Raw genomic sequence first — 27,568 nt, forward strand, 5'->3', positions numbered from 1 at the left:
GTACAGACATATCCATCAGCATCATAGGAACAGCAGCTTGCTAATGTTCACACACTGCAGTTTGGGAACCCTGTGAGTACTGAAGGGTTAAACTCACATAGAAATCCACTACATGAGGACAGGAGTCTGGGAAGTGGGACAGTGTCTGTAAGGAGCTGCCCACCATGGGGGGAGTGGTAAATGACAGCTGGGGTAAGAGTTCTACCGATTCTGCTCAGTAGTAAATATACTGGTTCCCAAAATAGCGTCCAGGAGCCAGAAGCTTCACCTTGTATGTCAGAGCATAGGGAGAGGGGAGGTGGGGAGACACAGTGCGGAGATGAGGAGAGCCAGATGCCCGGGGGAAGAGAAGTAGAAGGTTATAGAAAGTGTCTAGAGAGAGTGGCAGGCAAGTGCGGGTGATCAGGGTGAGACGTGCGGGTGATCAGGGCGAGACGTGCGGGTGATCAGGGCGAGACGTGCGGGTGATCAGGGCGAGACGTGTAGGTAGGAACATAGGTGAAAGTGCTAAACAGAAAGTGTGACTAGAAATAAGGGCTGTCCTTCATTCATCATGGTGAAGTGTCTCATCCGTATCAAAACCAAAGTGAACGTTCACCTGCGTATGATCAATCACTGTTACCGCGATGTGAAGATTCGGGTGCTGAGTCTGGGGCCTAGGCTTTTGGGTAGAGCATTGGGGGCATTGCCTCTCTTCCCAGCTCTTACTGCAGCGATCCCTGTGTTTACTACACCACCTGCACCATCGAGAGAAATGGGAATGTCAGAGGAAGCAGGAGGACTCCCTGCACCATGTGCACCAGCTGCAAATGTGAGGGAAACTGGAATAAAAGGTAAATATCTCAGTATGGAGCATAGCTGTATGCCGATCCTTTATTGTGCTCGTGCTTGTGTGATCTGTTGTGCGTGTCTACATTACTTTCTTTCTCTAAGTGTCACTGTCCCCCCAGGTCTGGAGTCTCTGCGTGACAGTACCCACTCTACTCCGGTTTGCTCTTCTGACAACCTTGATGCTTTATCTCCTTGCTCCTCCCGGGAGACGGTGATCAGTGATGAGGCATACACTCCATGTTCCAGCATCCTTCCTACTCCCGTGTCGGATTCTAACCTGGAGTTATCGATTGGGCAGCAGGTGAATGGTACAACCTGTACAACCCAGGATGAGGAGAGTGATCCGGCTGCTACCAGCATTCCTGACCTGGAGATACCCCCGCCAGCTCTGCCCGGTCCAGAGCGAGCAAGTCAAAGGGAACCTGAACCGGAACAGGCAAATAAGTTTCTACAAAGTGTTCTGCGGCTGCTTGCAGTCACTCTGTGTCTTCTGTTGGCATTACTGTTGTTGCTGGTTATATTGGCAGAGTCTGACCTGGAATTAGCATTTTTGAGGGACATCAGGTTGACCCCTGAATTCCAGCAGTTTCATTATCAATACTTCTGTCCTCTGCGCCGATGGGTATCATGCAAACTACATCCTCTCATCCGCCTTATTGACTCCTGATGTTACAGTACGTGCAGTGGCCCTCATTGACTGTGGAGTGATGTCTTCCAGTGCCCTCCCCTTCTCACCCCTGTCTTGTCTCACAGACCCTTCATAATACAAAGGTTGTCAGAATAAACCTTTGCTTAGGGTTGTCCAGTGTGAATGGATGGATGACAATGAGAGAGGTGGAGGGTATCCCAAGACATTTGCATGGGGCTTCTGTAGCCACTTTCAGCTGTGTAATCTCACACCCATGGACCCTATATATGGGTCAGGCAGGATTAAATTTCCTCTACTCGATAACAGATTAGGGTTTCTAAGAGCCACATGCAGCCGCCAGGAATGGACACTTGATAGCAGATGTGCTGCAGGCTGGCAATACCTTACTCCAGAATTACAATTTCCAGCGTGACCCAAGCGGTTACTGTAAAGATAAATGGTCAAGAGTAGGAACATTGGGGGGAGATTAACAAAGGGCCCAAATCCGTCTAATATCTTCAAGATGAGCCACATGTATCACACGTGATACGTCATGGTGATACATTGGGTCCAGTTTTTGCTTGTCTCGTCTATTTTTAAAGATGAGCATCTCCATTCATGCTGCCCGGTTCCACGGTCTGGTCCTCTGTGACACCCGGTCTTCACTTCTGTGCCCAACATCGTGGGCACCTCCTACAGCGTGACGTGCATCATGAGGTTGTGTGAGGCAACATCAGGATGAAGCTGGGTCTTGTAAGCGCCAGAGGTGCCCTGGATGCCACGTCAACCACACTGCTCGCAGGAGTAAAGTCCAGCTGCCACCTAATGCCGGACCGGTGCAGTCTGAATCAAATTGCTCCTCTTTATCTAGTTTCCTGCGGTGACAATATTAATGTATCAGCCCCATAGGTACAAGTAGGACCCTACGTAAGGCCAGTCCAGCAGTATAGGTTATTTAGGATTAGTCTGGCTACATGACATTATCACGGCTGATGGGCACAGGGAAAACCTACAGCGTCCAGCAGCTACCCCCAACAGATGCACCTGTCAAGCACTGGTTTGCTATGGTTTTCTGTGAATTACGGTATTTCCCCTTAGCCTTGATCCCGCCTCACACAGTACCTACCTGCATTGTACTGACCCAGGTACAACTAATGATAGGATAAAACTAACTAAATCTGCAGAACTGGCACTGTCTAGTGTAGGTAAGAGCAGGTGCCTGGTTAGTGCTGGGTCACAGCACTTTACACCATGTCTTACATGATCATGAGCTGCAGAGCTTCGTCAGCATTGTTTAAATCGAGGGTCCAATAAATGGCCATTAAATAGCATGCAGCTGTCACTGTTTCAATCACCTTCCGCACAGGGAAGGTTCCTGCTGGGATCAGGCTTCTTAGATTTGTTTTAATAGTGACATCTGGAGGTTAGTTGTGGGAACTGCACCCAAAATCAGACCTAAATTATTATGAATTGAGTTCTATAAAATAGGTAACATTATAGTTGATAATACCTTTTCTGTAAGAAACCCTTTGTTATATTAGAATTAAACCCAGGAAATCACTTTTTTCATCCTAGATTGCTCTACAATGATTGAAAGCCATGTTTAAACTTAGGTTTTGCTGTAACACGTGTCCGATTTCTCCTACGGTTTACTCACCCATCATGGTCCTGTTGAATTGTTTTTTTTTCCAGTGATTTTAACAAAATCATTTTGCCCCAGTTTAAACGAAAATTGCAGCTAAACCCAGAATATGACCATGACTGGAGTATATCCCGAGCATCCGTTTATAAAGCAATGTGATCTGTGCTAAAAGAATCCATCACAGGATCCCTCAATAATAAAAACACATATCCATGTAGCCAGGTAGGCTTTGCCCCAGATTCCACCAAATTTAATACAGTGGGCAAAATCTCCTGTGATATGAAATTGGTCACAGACGATGCACGCTGCAAATTGTAATTGGCCAGGTGTGAATGGGGCTTAGAAACACTCGGTCACGGCCATTTTTCCCTGCAGTTGGTGTGGATAGAACATGAGCCTGCAGTGTGGAGTTTTTCAAAAATTGTTTTTCAATCGAAAACTGGTTGTTCAGGATGTGATCCTTTGTGGTAGGAGATGTTGGAGGAAGAGTTTTTGAAGATGTTTTTTCAGCGTTTTGCTTAGACTGTGCCTAATTTGGAGAAGTTTCCTTAGGGATTTTATTTAAAGAACTGACATAAAAGCACATTGCTTTTCACTAGGAAAAAAAATCATTAACCATTTAAGATAAAAAAACGAGCTCATAAAACTCCCCATAAGAAACAGCAATGTGGATTTCCCATAGAAGAAAAAAAAATTGTGTGTGAAGCTTTTATATTAGGATATAAGGCTCACCACTGCCCCAGTGTTATTGGGCGCTATCCCACTACATGAGATGGGATCCATCTCCACCACATTAATCTGACATATCCAGACCGGTAGAGCAGAGCCGCCATCATAGGCTGAGTGGTGTGTGGCTACGATCATCGGCATTGATAGGACTATGACAGGCAGCCTCATTGTCCTGGCGATTACACACTATCCTGGCTTGCCCAGATGGCTTTGTAATTGAAAAAAAAAAAAAAAAAAAAGTCACATATCGCTATCACCCAGAATCCTAGAAGGAATACCGCCCCCTCTATTTCGTAAGTCATACCGCAGGGACTGCAGCGGCACAGTGGCCCCATAGTCCTGATCTATAGGACATCACAAATCAGAGCAGAGAGTCCAGGCAGAGGATACGCCGAGTCCTACAAAGGGATTGTGTTACTGGGTATTAGCAGATGGTAAGAGATCTGCGTCATCATAGCTAGGAATTAGGAAGTGAGAATTCTGTGACATCTGCAGATAATGAGATTGATCTCTGCCTTCATGTCTGGAAGTAAAGCTCTATGTCCCGATGTCTGTGTATTAGGTGAGAGCTCTATGTCTGTGTATTAGGAGGAGGGGAGAGCTCCATGTCCTGATGTCTGTGTATTAGGAGGAGAGAGCTCCATGTCCAAATGTCTGTGTATTAGGAGGAGGCGAGAGCTCCATGTCCTGATGTCTGTGTATTAGGAGGAGAGAGCTCCATGTCCAGATGTCTGTGTATTAGGCTGTGTGCACACACTGCGGATTTTGCTGCGGTTCCACAGCGGTTTTGGCCGCAGCGGACCCGCAGCAGTTTTTGCTGCGGTGTACAGTACCATGATTCCCTATGGGAATCAAAAACCGCAATGCAGATGGTGCGGAATTTTCCGCGCGGGTTATCTGCGGTTTTCAATCAGCAGAAAGAAATGACATGTCAATTCTTTCTGCGGATTCTGCTGCGGTTTGCCATCTCCTCCATTGAGGAGATGAAAAACCGCAGAGCAATCCGCAGGTAAAACCGCAGGTATTTTGACCTGTGGATTTTACAAAATCCGCGCTGATGAATCCGCACCTAATCCGCAGCGTGTGCACACAGCCTTAGGAGGAGGCGAGAGCTCCATGTCCAGATGTCTGTGTATTAGGAGGAGAGAGCTCCATATCCAGATGTCTGTGTATTAAGAGGAGGAGAGAGCTCCATATCCAGATGTCTGTGTATTAAGAGGAGGAGAGAGCTCCATATCCAGATGTCTGTGTATTAAGAGGAGGCGAGAGCTCCATATCCAGATGTCTGTGTATTAAGAGGAGGCGAGAGCTCCATATCCAGATGTCTGTGTATTAGGAGGAGGAGAGAGCTCCATATCCTGATGTCTGTGTATTAGGATGCGAGAGCTCCATATCCAGATGTCTGTGTATTAGGAGGAGGAGAGAGCTCCATGTCCAGATGTCTGTGTATTAAGAGGAAGCGATAGCTCTTTGTCCTGATGTCTGTGTATTAGGAGGAGAGAGCTCTATGTCCCGATGTGTGTGTATTAGGAGGAGGCGAGAGCTCTATGTCCCGATGTCTGTGTATTATGAGGAGAGGAGAGCTCTATGTCCTGATGTCTGTATTAGGTGAGAGCTCTGTCTGTGTATTAGGGATTCGAGAGCTCCATGTCCAGATGTCTGTGTATTAGGAGGCGAAAGCTCTATGTCCCGATGTCTGTGTATTAGGAGATGAAAGCTCTATGTCTCGATGTCTGTATATTAGGAGAAGGCGAGCGCTCTATGTACCGATGTCTGTGTATTAGGAGGAAGCGAGAGCTCCATGTCCAGATGATTGTGTATTACGAGGAGGCGAGAGCTCTAGATCCTGACGTCGGTGTATGAGGAAGGCGAGAGCTCTATTTCATGTCTATGCATTAGGTGAGAGTTTTATATCCGGAGGTCTATGTAGTAGCTGAAGCTTTGTCTGTGTGGGAGAGAACAGCTGTTACCCAGTTTTAGGATATTAGACGTTAAAAACTCTCCATATTGAACTGTTCTGAATATCATTGAGCTTCTATATGGGTTACTTATATGGGAAGGGACAGAGCTGCTAGTTGGGATTTTGCAGTATGGTTTATTTTTTTCTATATTGGCAGTGAAGCAGACATATGCACCTGTGGAGGGATTACTTCATATCAGAAGATTGCGGTATATGCCGTCTGTCCTAGCCTTGTGTCTTATTTCCTCCACTGGCTCTAGAAATGTGAAGGAGGGCTCCAATATAAGCTGAAATATAGGGCACCATGGACTATAGAAGTGTTTTCATTCTTTCAGCCCAGTGGTCATGTATACTGGCGTAGTGGAAGAACTACTCTGTATAGGTGCCCATTATTAACCCATTGAGTGGCTGTTTAACAGGCGCACAAGCCTGGGAGCTGTCCATAGTAGAATGAGTGTGGTGTCGTTTTCTCCCCATAATCCTAGTTGTTATACGTTGTGCTTCGTAGCTAAATGCCTGTGTCATCATTAATGGACCTTCTTCCCATTCCCTGCAAATGTGGGGAACTATTTGCCTCCAAACATATTATTGTACCTTACTTTTGTATCGCAGAGACTGTTTCAAGGTTATATTTTAAGAAAATAGTATTATTTTGTTATCAAAATTATCTTTACTTTTTTAATTGCTTTTTAGAATTTGTTTTGTTGGCGTGCTGTGTGTCAAAATAAAAAGTAGAATTATAGTTAAGTTATAGTCACAGAGCAACTTCATCTCCAGTTCATCACAGAAGGAAAACATATGTATAAGGGAAAATATGTGCCCAATTCTGTACAGGCAAGAGCTGGTGGGTGTAGGCCCCTGCCCAGCACCGCTAACTCTATGATATTATTGCCCCAATATCACGGACGACTTATTAAGTCCTTATCAGTGGAAACATATTTGATGACTGGGGCTCTTCTTTTAGGTCACATTGGAGAACAAGACTCCCAATAATGTCTCTGGGGTAATAGTGTACATACACTTGTACTGAACAGGTTTAAAGATAGACATAATGTAAAGGTAGCCCAATATCAGCATGCTTGACAAAGACCTGCAAAGGTCGAAACGTTGCATTTTGGCAGAATAAAGTTTTTTGAAAACGTCTAATCACCTGGAAGGGATGCTGTTCTTCTCTATTTGATAATGTAAAGGTAGCAGCACACCTTCAATGTCTGGCGGACAAAAGTTACTCCTCCTCTATTTACATGGACGCTTGGCCGAGCATTAGCGAGTCTGTGGAATAAGCTGCGGCTAGAGTTGTCCGCTCATCTCCCATGAGAACAAAAGATGGGGTGTCTAGAAATCAGACATGCCCGACAGACTGTTCCCCAATATCTGCCACTTGGGGCTCGGACGCTCCGATACATAACATAGTAGAATGGTCCTGCTAGAATCGGTGGCTTTGCTCTACATCCAGCGAAGGTGTATGGCCGCTTTTAGACACCATCCGGAGCCATTTCCTCCAGCAGCTGGCATCTCTGCATGCTTTGCTTAGTAATGAAGGCAGGTGCATGCAAAGCTGTGAAGGCTTCTACCATCCACGCTGAAGTGGCCAAGCTTGGACTAGACAAAACAAGTCAGGAGTTCAGGCAAAGTGCTCATGTCTTATCATTGTAAAGAATTGTTTGCATATTAATGTGCCAATGTCTGATAAAATTGTGACGTCGAGTGTTGTGTACATTGTGATGTGGAATTGTTCCGTCAATGGAATCTGTCACGAAGACAAGGACCTTTTAAAATGGCTTCGCTCAGCACCCGCCCCTGCTCAAATAATGAAACACAGCCGGACTTGGGGACGTATGGTGATTTGTGTAACTTTATTCCTGGATATTCTCCCATAGAATCAGTAGTTATAGGGGACAGCATCAGATAGAACGTGCCAAATGTTATTGTCAATCTTACAAGAGAAGAGCCGTTCTGACACCTGAGGCATATGGAAGTGCAGCATGGCGCCATGAGAAGGTTCACAGTTCTGTAGATCTGGTAAGTTGCAGCACAGTCATCGGCATGAGGCCTGGTTACACATGGCTATAATATGGATACGTATTAGGCTGCAGCACGCAGACCCCTGAAGTTCTAATAAACCAGATTAGATACATGTAGAGGCCTGTGGTTCTGGCTCTTGCACTGCAGACATTAGTGTGCGGCTAAGATACAACCAGACCAAGCCATCTAGTCCATCACTGGCACTTTCAGGTGATTATTATCGTGTCTAGTAGTTTAGCTCTAATTGGCAGATACTATAGTCCGGGTATGTTCCCTAACACATTTTTGGTTACTGTTACTCGAAAGAAGCCTTTAAGTGACTTAGGAAATAAAGCCACAGATAAGAGGAGCCATTTTATATTCCACGTGCTTAGTTATCATTCCAGCTCATCGTCTTTCTCTTCATGCATAGCTGGTATCTATGCAGCAAACTGAGGTAGCTCATCTGTGCCAATACAACGCTGACGGATAGGCATGTCGTGGTAGAAGTGTCAAATCCATGGTCTGTTGAAATACTTCTATGCAGTTTTCTTTCTAGAAGATCTAGAAACATTTGATTTGTATTCTGGTGCTGGGTTGCTTTGTGACTGTATCAAGCATATTCAGAAGCTGCCATACAGCGCACTGCCCATGGCTGTCATTTTGGCATAGAGAAGTTGTTCTGTGTTTTTCTCATATTTGCTTGTTTCCTGTTCTGCGCACTTATAGTGTGGTCGAGCATGAGACGGCAGACCGCATGATGTATTTGCCGGGGAAACATACTGCAACTGTGAATCTTATGGCTTCGTAGATGAAAAATGACCTCCTTGTGCCAATTCCAAGTCATGTTCTCCACCGCGCCCTCCCGCATAGTACGGTGGAGACACGCATAATAGTCCTGGTGGTGGACAGAATTTTTAAATAATAAAAACAACATTGTAAACTGCTCAGACTCTGTGCTTTTTTAGTTCTCCCTGTTGGGCATCACCAGACAGCAGAGATAATGTGGTGACAAGTTGCCTTTGCGCAAAGACGACAATCTCACTATTTCAGCAGCTGTTACAAGGCTCCCGCTGTGCATTCAGCGCTCCGCAGCCTCTAGAGAAATCACAGGTTGGTGGTCACGTTATATTATTTTCTGGGACGTGCAGCATTTAGTTACCGATATTTTAAGCAACTGTTCAGCTCATCCTGCAGTGTAACCCTGCTTTGGTGTCATCACAGACAGCAGGATGTGTGCAATACTGTCAGGTACTGTTCTTGTCTTCTTAGAATAGGACATGATCCATGGAGATTGTGCCTGCACCCTGACAGGTGTCTCCTCATGCGCTGTCACCAGCGCGGCACCCCGATGCCAAAGTGAGGGGCACTGTACACACCATGCAGACCAATATGTTAAGACTGTTTGGATCGAAAGGGTAATTCCCATCTTTCTGGCTCATGCACATGAGCATATACATCGGATGAGTCTATCTGATGTTTTCTTGGATAGCACTCAGACCGATGTTCTACTATGGAACAGCGCAGACCTGCAATTTTTTTCTCACGCCAACCCGCATGAGAAGAAAATGGTCTTCCATTGACGTCCAAACCTTTTTGAGTTCCCAAGCTCACCAGAATGTAACAAACTGTTGATTTGGCCACTCGTAACATTTCTGCTCTCTCTATGATAGATTTTTCCCTTTCAGCCCAATGATAGTCTGTGTCTCTTCCATTGAGAGCTCCTTTGATCACATGTTGTGAGTACATATCAACCGCTTCCAAATGCAAATGCAACACCTGGAATCAGCTCCAACCTTTTACCTGCTTAATTGATGCTTGATTAAAGAGGAAAAAGCCTATTTAGCCCATCAGAGCTTTTGAGACAATTGTCCAATTACGTTTGGTCCCTTGAAAAAGAGGCAGCTACATATTAACCCCTCTCTGACAGACGTACTATTCCGTCCATGTGCCCTGCGCTCACGGGGGGAGCACGTCCAGGTGTCAGCTAATTCTCACAGGTGACACACTGCACTAAGTGCCGGGAGCGGTCACAGACAGCTCCCAGCACTTTAAGCCCCAAAATGCTGCAATCAAACATGACCGCAGCATTCTGGGAACAAGCCGAGAGACTGACAACCCCTCCGACTTTGTATCAGAGACCCCGCGGCATGACGCAGGGTCCCGATCGCTGCCATGGAGAGCAGATGTCGTCATGACGACATCCAGGTTACTAGAGCGGAGAAACTTCCCGGTAATGCGCAGTGATGATCAGGAAGTCTCTCAGGTCAGTGTGCAGTGCTGACAGCTTCTATAGTGATAGAAGCGAGCAGCCTGCACAAAATGATTGTCCCATAGTGGGACAAAGTGTAAAAGACAGAATGAAGTAAAAATTATTTTTTTACATAATTGTAAAAATATATATAAAAATAAAATAATTAAAATCAATATTTATGCTATCACTAAATAAATATGAGTGAAAATAAAATCTAAATAAAAGTACCCGACCTACCTATAAAACGCTCCCACTAGTTAACCTCTTTTAGTGAACAACATAGAAAAAGAAAACAAAGCAAAATCATCATAACGCCGAACAAAAAGATGGATATATAAATAAACATGGTACCGCTGAAAAGTTATCTTGTCCCCAGAAAATAAACCCCCACACAAATCCATCACTGGAAAAATAAAAAAAGTAATAGCTCTCAGAATAAAGCAACGCAAAAATAATTATTTTCTATATAAAAGTTTTTATCGTATAAAAGCGCCAAAACATTAAAAAATTATATAAATGAGGTATTGCTGTAATCGTACTAACCCAAAGAATAAAACTGCCTTATCAATTTTACAACACGAGGAACGGTATAAACCACCCCTCCAAAAGAAATTCACGAATTGCTGCTTTTTGTTAATTCTGCCTCCCAAAAATCAGAATAAAAAGCGATCAAAAAATGTTGTGCGCCCGAAAATGGTACCAATAAAAACGTCAACTCGTCCCGCAAAAAAAAAAAAACCTCACATGACTCTGGGCCAAAATATGGTGATGCAAAAACTATTTTTTGCAATAAAAGCATCTTAGTGTGTGACAGCACCAAGCATAAAACACACTATAATGCCTTTTTCACACGTCCTGATATTTCCGGTACCGGAGATGTCAGTGTCCGTGCCGCATCAGTACCACAAGGGCGGGCGCCAGGGAAGAAGCGTTACAATAAGCGTGGTTCCCCGGCGCTGAACATGGCTCTCATCATTCTCCCCTGCCATTTGCATTGATGAGGGCCAATAGCCCAAAACACCATATCTGCAAATTGAGTTTCTGATTTGGCTTTTATCCTAAGTCATATTACAAGACTCGTTAAAGGGTTGATTGTGACTTCTAGGATCGCTACTACCAACAGGTGGCGCTATAGAGTTCAAGTCCTCTTCCTTCTGAAGAGGCAATTTGCATTTTTTTTTAAACATTCCAAAAATTCCTGTGAAGCACCAGAAGGGTTAATAAACTTCTTGAATGTGGTTTTGAGCACCTTGAGGGGTGCAGTTTTTAGAATGGTGTCACTTTTGGCTATTTTCTATCATATAGACCCCTCAAAGTGGCTTCAAATATGATGTGGTCCCTAAAAAAAAAAAAAAAAAAAATGGTGTTGTAAAAATAATAAACCGCTGTTTAAATTTTAACCTTTATAACTTCCTAACGAAAAAAAATTTTGATTCCAAAATTGTGTTGATGTAAAGTAGATATGTGGGAAATGTTACTTATTAAGTATTTTGTGTGACATATCTGTGTGATTTAAGGGCATGAAAATTCAAATTTGGAAAACTGCAAAATTTTTGCAAATACGCAAGTAATATCATAAAATATGTCATGAGAAAACAATGTCAGAATCACCGGGATCCATGGAACTGTTCCAGAGTTATTACCTCATAAAGGGACAGTGGTCAGAATTGTAAAAATTGGCCCGGTCATTAACCACTTACTGGCCGATGACGGGATAATACGTCAGCAGCCAGTGGGCTCCGGCGGTGAGCCCGCATCAAAGCCGGGAAATGTCAGCTGTTTTGAACAGCTGACATGTGCCCGCAATAGGCGCGAGCAGAATCGCGATCCACTCGCGCCTATTAAGTACAGTAGTTAAATGCCGCTGTCAAACACTGACAGCAGCATTTAACAAGTGCTTCCGGCCACTGCGCCGGAAATACGTGCACCGATGACCCCCATCACGTGATCAGGGGTCATCCGGGCGTTGGCATAACAACCAAAGGTCATTCTGCTACATAGAGGCGATCTGAGCATTGCCTCTATGTAGCAGATGCGATCGAGTTATGGCAGCTTCTATTGAAGCATGCCAAAAGTAAAAAAAAAAAAAAGGTTAAAAATATAAAAAAAATATATAAGTTTAAATCACCTCCCTTTCACCCCATTCAAAATAAAACCGTTAAAAAAATCATGCATACACATATTGCAACAGCATCTCGGGTACCAGGCAACTGTTCATTGGCTTTTTTTTTTTAACCATTTGGAAGCCGGGTGTGTTCCGCTACAGTAGGAACACTCATGGCAAAAATGACGAGTGATCGGCCACTTAAACCAGGAGTCATTAAATGAGCAGCAAATTCCTTTTTTATGAAGTTGCTGCGACGCCAACCTCTGAGTCACGTGACGTTGGGAAAGCATTACGTTATTCCAAAGCCCGACGTCTTTGACTCCCCAACAAGCAGTAGTATGAACTGCTATTTTTGGCCGGAAGGCCTAATCATAGGCCAGCCAAGTTGTTCCCCGAAAGTTACAGAACGCCTCTAAAATGATATCGCGATGTTGAAATAAACCGGAGCCAAGGCTCAGCTCCTCCCAAAAACAGCAGCGTAAATGTAAAATGCTTGTATCCAACAGTGGAAGGATTTGAAGGTTTTTCTCCTGTCCACATCAGATTCAAGCCTATTATCCTTTGTCAGTTGAAGCCACAAGCTTATAATTAGGGAACAAAGTGAAAATATCCAAATACTCCTGCTGCCAGATCTTCTCTTAGACCGCAGCAGCTAGGTGAAATCCCAAAGGTGTCATTTTACAAACAATAGCTTCCTTCAACAATATCTCAGAAATTCTAGAGGACCCAACTGCAGTAGGAGGGTGAAGCTTAGGGCACAGGGTAGCCACAGCTACCAGACAGCGCCTGATTGACAGATTTTTGCACTAACCCAAAAACCCTCCTTTCATCTCATACATTAGAGACCAGCATATCAGATGAAAAACATCTCACCAGATCCAGTGCAAAGAGGAAAGTTGTGTTCCTGTGATCTTCTCGGGCCCTGGGGACACGCTCTCTGTGACCCTTGTCATCGCTGGATAAGTCATGGGAAGCTCAGGCCTGGGCTGGTGCAGCACTGACCGCTGATACAGTCAGCCTGGTACGCTGGCACGGTCGCTGCGGTGAGGGGTTGGTGTTGGCACCGCCGACAGATGGGTCCTGGATCAGTCCCTTCTGGCGTTATCCACGGTCCCCTCCGCCGGAGCACCCGCTGATGCTGGATTTCTTGCTTCTGGGCTGTCAGCGGTAATCCTCCTTCCTCCATGCTTCCCGATGCCATGGGTCCTCCTGACAGGGAATGAGTCAGGTGAGTAAATCACCTTCGAACACCTCTTCAGTGGTGCACGGCTACTACTCGGCCGTTCCCTCAACGTTGGCTCATCTTCCACTACCTCACACATAGCTGGACCTAGTTGATCAGGGTATCCACGGGGATGGCAGCAGCAGGGGGACCTACAGTACCCAAGCAGGAATGAAGCCATTCAAAGCTGCCCTCTCCTCCACATGTCTCCTAAATTCATCAAGCAAAGCGTCCATAGTGACAGTTGCTTCGTCTCAGACAACTGAGAATTCCAGAGGGAGGGAGGGATGTATATAGAGCACCTTCCCACACTTTTTCCAACCAATCCAAATTAACAGCTGATAGCCAGGCCAGCTAATCAGGGCAATCACCTGCTTCTGTTACATGACAACATTAACCCTTTACCAGATCAATCATGAGGATACCTCATGAGACAAGGCAACCTATAGTAAAACAAAATGGTTCCAGACAGCATATTCCTAACAATATCCCTACACGTCATACATTTACCCTAAGAGCCACGAGCTCTAATTGATGTGGGGGCTTTCCAGTATTGCTATGCTGGAAAATCTAGCTCTTTCAGAACACAACATGTCGGAGTGCATGTATGTAAGTTGTTAATTTTGAAGAAAAAAGATAGGAGATATAAATAAAGGGCCAGAATAATATGTCAATTGGAAAAAAAATAGTTATAATTTGGAGTCAGGAAAATATGTGCATACATGGATTCTGCCTATCCATAAATTATATCCAAAAAAGAAAAATGCACAAAAAACAGCAAAAATATGCACTAAATATATCTGCTCTCATAACTTCCAAGTACAAACTCATTAATACTTTCATACTTGGTATCTTTATCCTAGGGATATAAATAAAAAAAAAAAAATTATGTTTACTAAATACCCTTATTATTATTATTACCTTTATGCATTATTTGCAGTATATTTTTTACTTTTTAGTTCAGGATATTTGTGTTTTTTGCTTTTTGTTTTCTCTGGTTAATGGTCATGTGTTAACATGCGCTTACATTGTGCATACACATTAACTTACTTTTCTCAGTTCAGATTTGTTTTTTATTCATTTCATTGTGCATTCAGTGCATATAGGGGTGGGACCGCCCTCTTTCTGAGCTGGGAAAGCCATCCAGTCTGGCCTAAGCTGTTACTAGTGGTTCAGCCGCTCGACCCTTATTCACATTCACGCCACTTGGCAAGTGAAAAGGTTTTAAATACTAGAGTAGGGACTGTCCCACAAGGGTTGCCGTGACGTGGCAGGATGGCTTGTACATTATTTTGATCAAAATTATGTTTACTAAATACCCTTATTATTACTACCTTTATGCATTATTTGCAGTATATTTTTTACTTTTTAGTTCAGGATATTTGTGTTTTTTGCTTTTTGTTTTCCCTAGGGATATAGCAGACGCAGAAGCAGTTAGTTCACAACACACTGACTCAGGCTATATTTCGGGGGAACGCCTCCTTTATCAAGCATGCACCTGTGAACACGGTGCGTTTTAGGGATTGGAGGCACGTCTGCAAAATTGTACTTGGAAATTATTACAGTAAACATTTTAATGCATATTATTTGCACAAATTTTTTTTTTTTTTTTTTTTTTTTTTTTTAAATAAGTCGCCATTAAAAGATCAGCAAGGAAGAGATCGTCCAGCGACGATCGGTATAAAACGTATATTCCAATATATTAAAGGCAGAGAAATGCAGGCAAATCCACAGGGACAGTATAACCTAATGATGGCTTATTCATGGTACCATAAGGCATCACACTGAAACGGGCAAGTTACACTTTCATCGCCAGAGGATCAGCCCTGCCGGGGGCGTCTCCGCGTGATGTCTCCCAGCCACAGCAGTGAACACTACTATGGTGAGCTGACGCTCCTTCCCTGTTTGGTTGCTGTTTGGCCATCAAAAGATGGGTGGAATATGTAAAAATAAGTTAATGCAAATAGCCATAAGGATTCATATAGTTTTAATACACAAGGCACATTATATTAACCATAAAACAAAACAGATAAAAGAATGACAAAGAATTTAACCTCTTGCTTTCATGGCTATTTTCCTATTTTTATGCTTTTGCTTTTCCCTCCCCCCTCCAAGAGCCATAACTTATTTTTTTATCAACATAGCCGAATAAGGGCTTTTACTTAACTGGATGAGTTGCACTTTTGAATTAAACTCTGTCTTAACCATTTAAAACAATTTTAGAATCTAATGTAATGTAGTGGGGAGAACAATTTGCTTTGATCGCCTCTTATTGTATCTTTTTTAAAGTGTTGCTGAAGCCGAAAAAAAAACGCAGTGCAGGTGCTCATACCATTTACTGATCCGGTTAATTAATTTTATATTTGTATGGATCGTCGGCGTTTTACAAAAATAATACCACGTGTGTTTTTTAAATTCTGAATTTTAAATGAGAGAAAAGGGATGATTTTAACCATTAAATTTTTTTTTTCTTCAGATTTTTAAAAACTTTCTTTTTACTGTATTGTTAGCTCTCCTATGGGACTGGAACCTGCAACAGTCTGATCCCTTGTGTTTTATACAACAATGCCAAAATAATGCTGTATAGTTACAAAATCATGGTCTCCTAGGAAAGCCAACCATAGGCCGGCCCTGCACAGGAGTACCATCAGGACAGGCCTGGGGGGGGGGGCTATAGCAGACCGCTGGCTGACACAGCAACACATCAGTGCACAGCTGTTACAGGCAGATGACGACTGAACATTACAACAATCATCTGCCAGCAAAGATTCAGCTGTTGAGGCCACATTAAAGTCAGGGAGCCGACATATGATGCACTAGTAGTATGTCATAGGTTGGTGAGGGGTTAAAAGTAGTGATGAGCGAGCGTGCTCGGTTAAGGTGTTATCAGTGCTCGTGAGTTAATTGTGTGTGTTCGGCATGTTCGAATACTATGTTCAACAGCTGCAACACATGCAGCCATGGCGACTCGACAGATTATTCTAGCACGTCGATTATTAGCACACAAGCATGCTTGCTCATCACTACTTAAAAGGAATGTTCACCTGTGACTTGAGAATTTATTTTATTGCTGCACCACATAAAAACAAACACCGCCATGAAAACATTTTTGATATAGACCAGTGTGTTACTCGAGTTACAACCGTCAAAACAAGCCATATGAAGACCGATCCTCCTACTTTTTTCTGTCCCCTCCTCTGTAAACTAGCTGAAAGTCTAGCCTCACAACAATAAACAAAGTGCAAAAAAGTAATACAACACCTATGTCCTTATTAATAGGTTACCATCAGTTTCCAATAAAGTTATTACAAAAATGTGTTTTTTTACTGGCATCCGGTTTGTGTTTAAATTTTTTTCCACACACATACTTGTCCAGTCGCTGTCCCCGCAACCATCAGGTCTCTAGTGGGATGAAAGGCACAAGCAGAAGGCTGAGACGTAAGAGGAGTACAGGAAAATGTGTGTAAAAGTTGTCCATTCACGTGAAAAATATTTATTTTATGATCGATTTTGATTCCTTGTCCAAAGCAGTTTTCTTGTTTTCGGTCCCAGGAAGCAGGAATGCGGAAATGTGAAGCATCTTCCTTAAATCTGAGAAAGAAGAGTGTGCACCAGGTTAGGAAACCTCACCATTCATTACTTAATATTTGAGACAAAAAAAACAAAACCTCTATTATCATCCAACTATAATTAATCACACCGGTGATGGCGTGGCCAGCAGGCAGCATGCACGAACACACAGAGAGCGCCACAATAAACTCAGTTTACCATCTATGCTCCTGATGTAATTGGGCTGTAACAGCACCCAAGGGTCGGGACCTAGAGTCTTATGAGCAAAACGATGAACAAGAAACAACAATGCATGGCAAAGCTTTGAGAATTTGCACAGTCTGCCTCACAAAGTGGCGCCAAGGTCTCAGAACAACAAGAGGTAGACGAGATGGGGCAGGAAGCCAGAGTGGGGGGGTGGGGGAAAACGCAATCGGAGGAACCCAAACTCACATTATAGCTCAACTACTATCAGCTACTCAAGCCTCCACTTTTTCGCTTACCGGCAAGATAGACGAGGTGAAAATAGATGTTGGTTTGCAGAGACCAGATTAAAATCTCCGGGAGTGGGCAAAGGAGAGTGAATTCAGGATATACACAGGGGAAGACACATCTGCTCCGGTGACGGGTATGCTATCAATTCTGGAAAAAGCTTTCTAATATGTGGACCCAGAAAGTGGAGGAAATTGCATCTACCTCAATAACTTGCGGATACGGAGATTCTCAGAACAAGCTGAGGGAAAAGACCTCTAAATTCAGGGAAAACCAGATTAAATCTACATTCCCAGATGCTAATCTGTCCATAGCGTTTGCCATAGAATGGGCACACCGGGTTCTGACCTGTCCTCATCTGCCAAGAGCTCAACCCAGGCCCCTACTAGAAAGCTTGTTGAGCAGCGTAGACAGACGCTTTTCTAGGGGCCACACATCGTAAGGGCCCGATCACATACAATTCATTCACTGCAATTTTCCCGGATTTTTCTGCAGCACTACAGAAGACAAGTGTCACATTTATAAATGTTAAAAAAAAATGTCTGAAAGAGTTACACATCCCTGACTTGATGTCCTTAACAGCGCGATTACAGGTGATACCTGGAGAAACTACATTATTTTTCTCATCCCCATCAGAAGGAGATGAGTGACTGAAATTGACTCTTGACTTAACGTCCTAGATTGCGCTAACACCTCAGAGCAGGTTTTATATCAAGTTCCTTCAATGGTTCCTATACCCATGCTGCATAGAAGATTATAGAGCAATTATTACTGCGCTTTTGCATTTCTTCGCCTTTTTTGTTATGATATCCTGACTCTCTCTCCCCCCATTTTTCAGTGGTAAAAGCAATAGCGTTATTCAAAACTAAAACTTGTCCACAAAAAACAAGACCTCATACGGCTACGTCGACTAAAAAACAAACTAAAGTAAAAAACTATAGGGCTTAGAAAAAAATGAAATTGCAAAAATAAAGATTAAAGTCACTCAGATCCTTACACTTGCCCATTTTTCCTGTCAATGAACACATTCTATTTGTCCCCATTATATCCTACCCTTTTACACGTGATTCTATTCACCTCTCACTAGGTTTACAGTCGGAACATACTGTCTTATATTTGTCTTCTACTTGTAATAATGGACGATCAGCAGGTTAGAAAGGAGTAGAGGAAAGATGGGAGGGTATAACTGCAAAGCTGTCCAGTTTTTCATTTCACACGCTCAGAAGCATTACAATGAAAATAAAAAAGTTACCGTAGCTTTTTTTTTTTTTTTTTTTTAAAGCCCTAACCTAACGGTCCAAAGTTGAACTACTTTCTGCCCTCTCTAAAAACACTCTTGCATATTAATAGCCACAAAATTCTGATGGCATCCAACTATCATTGCGCATAATAAGGACTCATACATTACCCAATGGACGTGACAGGATACGTATTCTCCATGTACATAATTCTAAAAATCCTAAAAGACAATAAAAATCACATTTTTGCATCGAAATCCATTATTACAATGAAGTACATTAAAGGAGTGGTCCACTACCAGACAACTCTCTCTTACATGCTAAAGTGCCACATACAAAATAAAAAACAAAAACATCCTCACCACCCAGACCAGCCCCATTGAAACACAGATGGCGCGGTGTTTCAAAAAGTCAGATGCCATCATGTCATGTAAGCAGTGCAGCTCATCAGTGGCAGATGATGGATTGCAGCCTTCAGAGTTTTGTTAGACTTGTGTTAAGGCTGCAGCTGATTAGAGGGTGCTGATTATCTCCCAGCGGTCAGGTGGCATTGTTAAGGGTGTGTGCATGCGGTGCGGATTACCCTGCCAATTTTTCCCTGCGGATTTGGCTAAATCCGCAGGTGAAATGACCTGCATTTTTCCTGCGGATTTTGTGCGGATTTCCCCTGCGTTTTGACACCTGCGGATTCCTATATAATGGAGCAGGTGTCAAAAGGCTGCGGATCAGCACAAAGAATTGACATGCTGCGGATTTAAATCCGCAGAAAATCAGTAGCATGTGCACAGCGTTTTTCATTTTCCATACGCTTTAATGGTACTGTACTGTACTGTACAACGCAGCAGAATCTGCTGCGGATCTGCAGGGCCAAATCCGCTGCGGATTTGCAGGGCCAAATCCGCTGCGGATCCGCACCGTGTGCACATACCCTTACTATTCCATCTAACGAATCTCTGAGGGCAGCAACTCATGATCTGCCACTGATCATCTGCTGTGCTCATGTGACAATGCCACCTGACAGCTTGGAGATAAAGTACGGACGATACCACTGGATCTGTGTAGATCCAGGCTGTATATACGCTTTTCCTTTTTTGTCTGTGGCACTTAGTATTTAGGGTGTTGTCCAGTAGTGGACAACTATTGATGTAAAAAAGCAAACGTCAAATGGAAATGCATGAAAAAGGCACAGAGAGGAGAGGTGACACAAACAGGAAAAAGAGGACCATAGTCAGAATCTGTCCACAAGAAAACTATTAGTCGTATACTCCATAAATTTGGCCTTTTTTTGCAAGAGTGGCAAGAAGAAAGCCACTTTTTAAAGCAAACCAGAAGATGTCCAGCATGCAAAAAGCCATGTGGACACAGCTAACAAGTGGAGAAAGTGCTCTGGTTAGAGGAGACTAAAGTATCGTTTTGCATTTATCCCAAAAATTGTATGTGTGGCGGAAAACTAACATTGCACATCATCCCGGAAACCCCATCCCCAGTGTCAAACATAGCGGTGGCATAATGCCGTGGGAATACTTTTCTTCAGCAGGGACAGGGAAGTTGGTCGGAGTTGATGGAGCTACATACACGGCAATTCTAGAGGAAAACCTGTTAAAGGCTGCAAAAGACTTGAGACTGGGGCGCCGATTCACCTTCCAGCTGGACAATCCTAAACATAATGCCAGAACTACAATAGAATAGTTTAGATCAGACCTGGGTAAAGTGTGGCTCACGGGCTACATCTGTCCCTTCGGCTGTTCCAATCCAGACAGACAAAGGTCTGAAAACAGTGTTCAAAGGCTGCACGCAAAGCCATCTGCTGACCGCGTTTCAATATCACCACTATCTGCACCCACATGATTCAGATAACTGTGAATACATTAGTGGGGTTTGGAACTGCAGGCTCCTTCTTTCACCAATCAGCGTGTGCGACTGACACAGTGGAGGCGAGGACGTCACTACATCTTTTCTGCTGTGTGGAAAGTCAGTGCTCCGGAGGCTGAAGCAGGGGGAACAGGAGCAAGGTATGTGTTGGTTATCACTTTTTATGCATCTGTTACAATATACAAGTCACCCATAGGCTCTAATGCCATCAGGGAATTGAAATATTTTGACAAACTCAGAAAGTATTCACAAAACCAGGGTTGTTCAAACTCCATTTCTGAGGCCTCACCAAATGGGGCAAAATGAAACTCTGGCGTAGATTTGCAGGACAACAACCCTAAACACACTGCCAGAACTATAATGGAATGGTTTAGAGCAGGGGTCCCCAACCTGTGGCTCAGGAGCCACATGTGGCTCGCGGTCCCATGAATTGTGGCTCGCGACTGTCTACCAGCTTGGTGCATTAGCTCCATATCTAGCAAACAGGTTTGAAGATTACATCTCAAAATGGTGAATTTTTGAGTAGCCCTGCAAAGAAGAGCAGATCTGGATGCACATACACTGGTCTTGGGGGTTTAGAGATGTTTTCGGTATGGTACGCTGGAGGATGGTACTACCTGTTATAGGAGGTTCTTGAAGCAGGATGCGACAGTGTGTTGGGAGTCCTCAGTGGCGGATTATAATGAGGTCAATTTGGGCAGTTGCCCCGGGCCCAGTGGGGTTAAGGGGCCCACAGCCCAGGCCAGTAAATTGCCCAATTATAATCTGCCACCGCGCAGGGCCGGATTATAGGGAGGGCAGGCGGGGCTTCAGCCCCGGGGCCCCCACCACAAGAGCTTCTAAGGGGGCCCCCACCACATTCCTGCTGGCTGCTGCAATGGCACTCCATCTTCTCCCCACCTAAAAGTGAGTGACCGTGGGGGCGGCATTATGTGCTCTGCTACCAGCAGCATCTACAAGTAGCGTGAACGCTGGTGCTGCTGGTAGCGTGCAAAGGCTTGTGATGAGATCACAGGAGGTAAGGTGTCAGGGCCCCCGATCATGTGACCCCTGTCTCCTCCCCTCCTGTGACCTCATCACAGGTCCTGTGCGCACAGCACAGAGCACTGAGAGCAGCCATGTATGTGGAGTGCGGCTCTGCGGGTGGAGGTCGGTGCTGGAGGCTCCATTATTCTCTATGTGGAGTGGGGCTCTGCGGGTGGAGGTAGGTGCTGGAGGCTCCATTATTCTCTATGTGGAGTGCGGGTGGAGGTCGGTGCTGGAGGCTCCATTATTCTCTATGTGGAGTGTGGCTCTGCGGGTGGAGGTCGGTGCTGGAGGCTCCATTATTCTCTATGTGGAGTGCGGCTCTGCGGGTGGAGGTCGGTGCTGGAGGCTCCATTATTCTCTATGTGGAGTGCGGGTGGAGGTCGGTGCTGGAGGCTCCATTATTCTCTATGTGGAGTGCGGCTCTGCGGGTGGAGGTCGGTGCTGGAGGCTCCATTATTCTCTATGTGGAGTGGGGCTCTGCGGGTGGAGGTCGGTGCTGGAGGTTCCATTATTCTCTATGTGGAGTGGGGCTCTGCGGGTGGAGGTCGGTGCCGGAGGCTCCATTATTCTCTATGTGGAGTGCGGCTCTGCGGGTGGAGGTCGGTGCCAGAGGCTCCATTATTCTCTATGTGGAGTGGGGCTCTGCAGGTGGAGGTCGGTGCTGGAGGCTCCATTATTCTCTATGTGGAGTGCGGCTCTGCGGGTGGAGGTCGGTGCTGGAGGCTCCATTATTCTCTATGTAGAGTGTGGCTCTGCGGGTGGAGGTCGGTGCTGGAGGCCCCATTATTCTCTATGTGGAGTGCGGCTCTGCGGGTGGAGGTCGGTGCCAGAGGCTCCATTATTCTCTATGTGGAGTGCGGCTCTGCGGGTGGAGGTCGGTGCCGGAGGCTCCATTATTCTCTATGTGGAGTGGGGCTCTGCGGGTGGAGGTCGGTGCTGGAGGCTCCATTATTCTCTATGTGGAGTGGGGCTCTGCGGGTGGAGGTCGGTGCTGGAGGCTCCATTATTCTCTATGTGGAGTGGGGCTCTGCAGGTGGAGGTCGGTGCTGGAGGCTCCATTATTCTCTATGTGGAGTGCGGCTCTGCGGGTGGAGGTCGGTGCTGGAGGCCCCATTATTCTCTATGTAGAGTGTGGCTCTGCAGGTGGAGGTCGGTGCTGGAGGCCCCATTATTCTCTATGTAGAGTGTGGCTCTACGATTCGTGAACCCCGTCACGTGACGAGGGGGGCCCACAGAGTCTGAACTGCCCCGGGCCCTGGCTACCCTTAATCCACCCCTGGGAGTCCTTCATGGGAGAATTCTGAATGGGGGTATTGTGGGAACCCCTGGATCTCAGTGTACTGCTTTGGAGTGATTTCTGTGGAAAATCTTCGGTTATCATTACACCCGTAATTTGGGCATTGGTTGACACTACATTGAGGGGGACAGGAGCAGGATGTTGCTCGTGACCCCCTCTCAGTGCTGAATGTAGCTCTCAAGGTCAAAAAGGTTGGGGACCGCTGGTTTAGAGCAAAGCATATTCATGAGATTGCCATTGAGAATCAGTGGCAAAAAGGGAAAATTTCTGTTCACAGACTCACTGAGCGAGAGCTATTTTGCAAAGAAGTATGGGGAAAAAACATAATTCTCTAGATGTGAAAAGCTAGTAGAGACATACCCCAAAAGACTTGCAGTAATTGCAGAGAAAGATGGTCCCACAAAGTATCAGACTACAGGGGGCTGAACACAAATGCATGACACAAATTGCAGATTTATACTTTTAAAATATTTAGAAACCCATGTATTATTTCCTATACACTTCACAAATACCTGCTACTTTGCGTTGGTATATCACATGAAATCCCAATAAAATATATTCAAGTTTGTGGTTGTAATGTGAAAAAGCTAAAACCGTTCACAGGGTTTGAATACTTTTAAAAGGCACTGTAGATAGGGCTATGGATAAAAAAAAAAGTAAATTAACCCCTTTAGGACACAGCAAATTTTAGTATTTTCATTTTTTCCTTTCCTTTTTCAAAAAGCCACACTTTTTTAAAAATGTTTTACAGACATATTTAGATCTGGTTGTTTGCAGGACGAGTTCATTTTACCATACAAAGAGAAAATGGCCAATAACTTAATAAATTGCAAGTGCAGTGAAATAAAACCGTAATATAGTCAATGTTTTTTGGATTTTATTTTTACAGCATAAATTGTGCAGCGAAAATGCCCTGACAACATCATGTCAGTACAATTTCGTTGATACCACAACCCCCCCCCCCCTCCACCACCTGCAATTTTGCCGTTTCGGTTTTGGTCCCTTTTACAGCGTTCAATTGGGTTTGTTAATTTTATACTTTGATAGATCAGACTTTTATGGATGTGGTGATCCCAAACGCATTTTTGTTTTTAACAATTTCATTAATTAACAAGCAAAAAGTGGAGTGAATTGAATTGTTATAATTTTTTTTTTTTTACTACTATTTTACAGATGCCCAGCTTAAAGCTAAATGTCACTGGAGAATTCACATGACAGGTTTCTTCTTCAGTCATCTCCCAAATGTCATAGCAACCCATAGTCCCTTGCGCAGGATCATTCCGCTTTAATGACACATCAGTGATTGACAGTGGCATAAGAGGTTAACAGAAACAAAGAAGAAAGATTTAGAAGTTCTTTCTAAGTGGCCTTGGAAGATAAGCTGTGATGAATATGCAGAGTCCAGGCCATAAAGACTTTGCTGGTGCAGGACAACACAAAAGGTAAATCATAAGGTGGAGTCTGCTGTCGAAAAATCTGCTCTAGGGCTCTTTCAGACGTCAGCGTTTCCAATACATGCGTGAGTTTCCACACATACCGGAGACTTACACACACAGACCCATTCAAGTGAATGGGTCTGTGCGCACATGTGAGTGTGTTTTCACGGATCGTGTGTCCATTGGCAAAACACGCTGACATGTCCATTTTTTGAAAACAGCATGGTCTGCAAAACGTTCCCCGCACAAGTGCTCACGTAAGAACGTAAGATATCTGTGTGTCATCAGTGTGACATGTACCTGGGAATCAGGGGTACAGTTAGTGCTGTCCCCCGGCGCCGGGTGCTGAAGACAGGTCACATCACTGTCCCCTGCTCGAACTGCAAGGGACAATGGAAAGAGTTGTATTCAACTGTTAAGGCTATGTGCACACGCTGCGGATTGGTCTGCGGATTTGTATCTGCGGAACCGCAGGTAAAATGACCTGCGGATTGGCTTGCTGTTTTGCCCTGCGGTTTATCATCTCTACAATGGAGGAGATGGTAAACCGCAGCAGAATCCGCAGAAAAGAAGTGACATGTCATTTCTTTCTGCGGATTCAAAACCGCAGCTTTTCCGCAGTTAAAAATCCGCAGCATGTGCACAGCAGATTGTAAATCACACATGCTACTGTACACTGCAGAACTGCTGCAGATCCGCAGCGGCCAAAACCGCAGCGGATCCGCAGCAAAACCGCAGTGTGTGCACATAGCCTTACAGTGAGAGCAGGTGGCGATTGATGGGAGTATTAAGCATCTGCCTGCGTGGGGCTCCCCTGTATTTCTGAAAACCAGCCAGGCAAAACCGACAGCTGCAGGCTGCAACCCTCAGCTGTCAGCTTTAGCAAGTCTAGTTATCAAGAATAGGGGTCCCCACACAGTATTTATCTATTTAAATGCAAATAATAAAAAAATGATGGGGAGCCCCCATTTTTGACAACCAGTCAAGCTAAAGCAGACAGCTGGGGGCTGGTATTCTCAGGCTGGTAAGTGGCCATGGATATAGCCCCCCTAGCTTAAATATAGCAGCCTGCAGCTGCCCAGAAATGGCGTATCTATTAGATGCGCTAATTTTGGTGCTTTGCCCGGTTCTTTCCAGTTGCCCTGTGGCAGTGGCAAGTGGGGTTCATATTTGTGGGGTTGATGTCACCTTAGTATTGTCTGGTAACATCAAGTCCACTGGTTAGTAATGGAGAGGCGTCTATAAGACACCTATCCATTACTAATCCTATAGTTATATTGTAAATAAACACACAGCCAGAATAAAATCCTTTATTTGAAATAAAAACAACACTTTTCATTTTTTATTTAAAAACGACAGACACTTAGGCTAAGTGCACACGTAGATTTTCCTCCTGCGGATTTTTCTGCGCAGATTTGAAGAAATCCGCAGGTCAAATGACCTGCATTTTTCCTCCTTTTTTATTGCGGTTTTCCAGCGGTTTTTGTGCGGTTTTCCCCTGCGGATTTGGAGAATGGAGCAGGTGGAAAACCGCACAAAAGAAGTGACATGCTGCATTTTTTGTACTGCACAAAAACCACACGGAAAAAACTGCAGCGTCTGCACAGCGGTTTTTTTTTTGCATTGATTTACATTGTACTGTAAATCACTTTGCGGATCTGCAGCGTTTCTGTGCGGTAAAATCTGCTGCGGATCTGCAGGAAAAATGCATCATGTGCACATGGCCTTATACTCCTCTAAAGCCCATTCAACTGAAGTCCTCATCTCCTGTAATAAATCAGAAATAAAAACAACCATAGCTCTCACCTGTCTAACATTCTGTCCCACGCCATAATCCATGTCTGGGATAAACAGTTTTCAACCTGGACGGTGCCAAGATTCGATCGTCGAGGCTGAGAACCACTGGGGAATGAGCTGCTGCGAACGCAGCATCAGTGACTAGCAGGGACATCATCAAGGTTACAGTGGGTCACTGAGGCTGCGTTCCCAAGTGAACTCACTGAGCTTGAACTGCGGTGAACTCGCTGTCTTTTTCTCATGATGTTGAGATCACTGCAGTTCAGGGGCCCAGCTGGGAACGCAGCCTTAGTGACCCGCAGTAGATGGATTACGGCATGAGACGAAACGACAAACAGGTGAGGGATATGGTTGTTTTATTACAGGAGATAAGGGCTTCTGTGGGATGGAAGTTAGGTGAGAATAACTGTTATTTTTAAATGAAAAAGGAAAAGTGTGTTTTGCTTTTATTTTAAATAAAGGACTCAGAAAAAATGCACGAAAAGCACTTGAGTGGATAACGAACCTGCTCTGCGATCCAACCTGAACCAGGCAAAAGAACTGGGTGGATAGCAGGCAACTCTGGATACAAAAAAAAAAGTTACGCCCTGGTCACAAGTAAAGCCAGGGTCTCCATTAATTAATCTTCCTGTGAGGACGTCATCAGTGGTGACTAGGAAGGATCCACCATTAATTAAGTGAATAACGAGGGGACCAGACAGACAACAGGGACCACCAAACACCCTCATGCAACGGCACAAAAACATGGATTTTTGTGAGTACTCACCGTAAAATCCTTTTCTCCGAGACGCTCATTGGGGGACACAGAGACTGTGGGTGTGTGCTTCTGCCGTCTGGAGGCTGACACTAAGTATACAAAAAAAGAGTTAGCTCCTCCTCCGCCGCATACACCCTCGCCCCCAGACCGGGCGTAACTCAGTTTAGTGCATAAGCAGTAGGAGAACGCGCCTTAAACTCAGGCAAGAAATTATACGTCTGAAAAAGGGACCACCCTGATCCTTACATAAGGATTTGTATAATTCAAAATAAACAGATGCCAACTGGCTAATAGGGTGGGTGCTGTGTCCCCCAATGAGCGTCTCGGAGAAAAGGATTTTACGGTGAGTACTCACAAAAATCCATGTTTCTCCTTCGTCTCATTGGGGGACACAGAGACTGTGGGACGTTCTAAAGCAGTCCCTGGGCGGGATCTTAGCTCACCCAATCCATGCTATTTTGCGCCCCTGATTAGAGGTGCGCAACTGCTGCCTGGAGAATCTTTCTTCCCAGGCTTGCATCCGAGGATGCCTGGGTATGTACGTTATAATGTTTGACAAACGTATGCAAACTGGACCAGGTAGCTGCTTTGCACACCTGTTCCGCTGAAGCCTGGTGTCGCAGTGCCCATGAGGCACCCACTGCTCGAGCCGAGTGTGCCTTGATCCCTGCCGGAACCGGCGTGCCACTGATTTGATATGATTCTTGGACTGTCAGACGAACCC

The 27,568-nt window shown here is 44.6% G+C and overlaps 2 protein-coding genes across 5 annotated transcripts in view; one reads left to right on the forward strand and one right to left on the reverse strand.

Annotated features, from left to right (window-relative positions):
- Positions 1 to 8,740, forward strand: part of FRMD5 (FERM domain containing 5) — a 96,933-nt gene extending 88,193 nt beyond the window's left edge. For both annotated transcript variants that reach the window (XM_073568996.1, XM_073568997.1), the window contains one exon: positions 951 to 8,740. In XM_073568996.1, coding sequence (XP_073425097.1) covers positions 951 to 1,498 — 548 coding nt within the window. In that variant the 3' untranslated portion in view covers positions 1,499 to 8,740. The remainder of the gene's footprint in view (positions 1 to 950) is intronic.
- Positions 8,741 to 15,347: 6,607 nt separating this feature from the next.
- The window catches only part of WDR76 (WD repeat domain 76), a 286,518-nt gene continuing 274,297 nt past the window's right edge, over positions 15,348 to 27,568 (reverse strand). For 2 of the 3 annotated variants that reach the window (XM_073569001.1, XM_073568999.1), the window contains 2 exons: positions 18,827 to 18,877; positions 15,348 to 16,968 (listed from right to left, as the gene is read on the reverse strand). In XM_073569001.1, coding sequence (XP_073425102.1) covers positions 16,722 to 16,968; positions 18,827 to 18,877 — 298 coding nt within the window. In that variant the 3' untranslated portion in view covers positions 15,348 to 16,721. The remainder of the gene's footprint in view (positions 16,969 to 18,826; positions 18,878 to 27,568) is intronic. The other variant, XM_073569000.1, reaches the window with a different exon arrangement.

This window comes from Dendrobates tinctorius, unplaced genomic scaffold (assembly GCF_039654945.1).
Source record: "Dendrobates tinctorius isolate UK_male_01 unplaced genomic scaffold, ASM3965494v1 ptg000022l, whole genome shotgun sequence".
In the NCBI taxonomy this organism is placed as follows: Eukaryota; Metazoa; Chordata; class Amphibia; order Anura; family Dendrobatidae; genus Dendrobates; species Dendrobates tinctorius.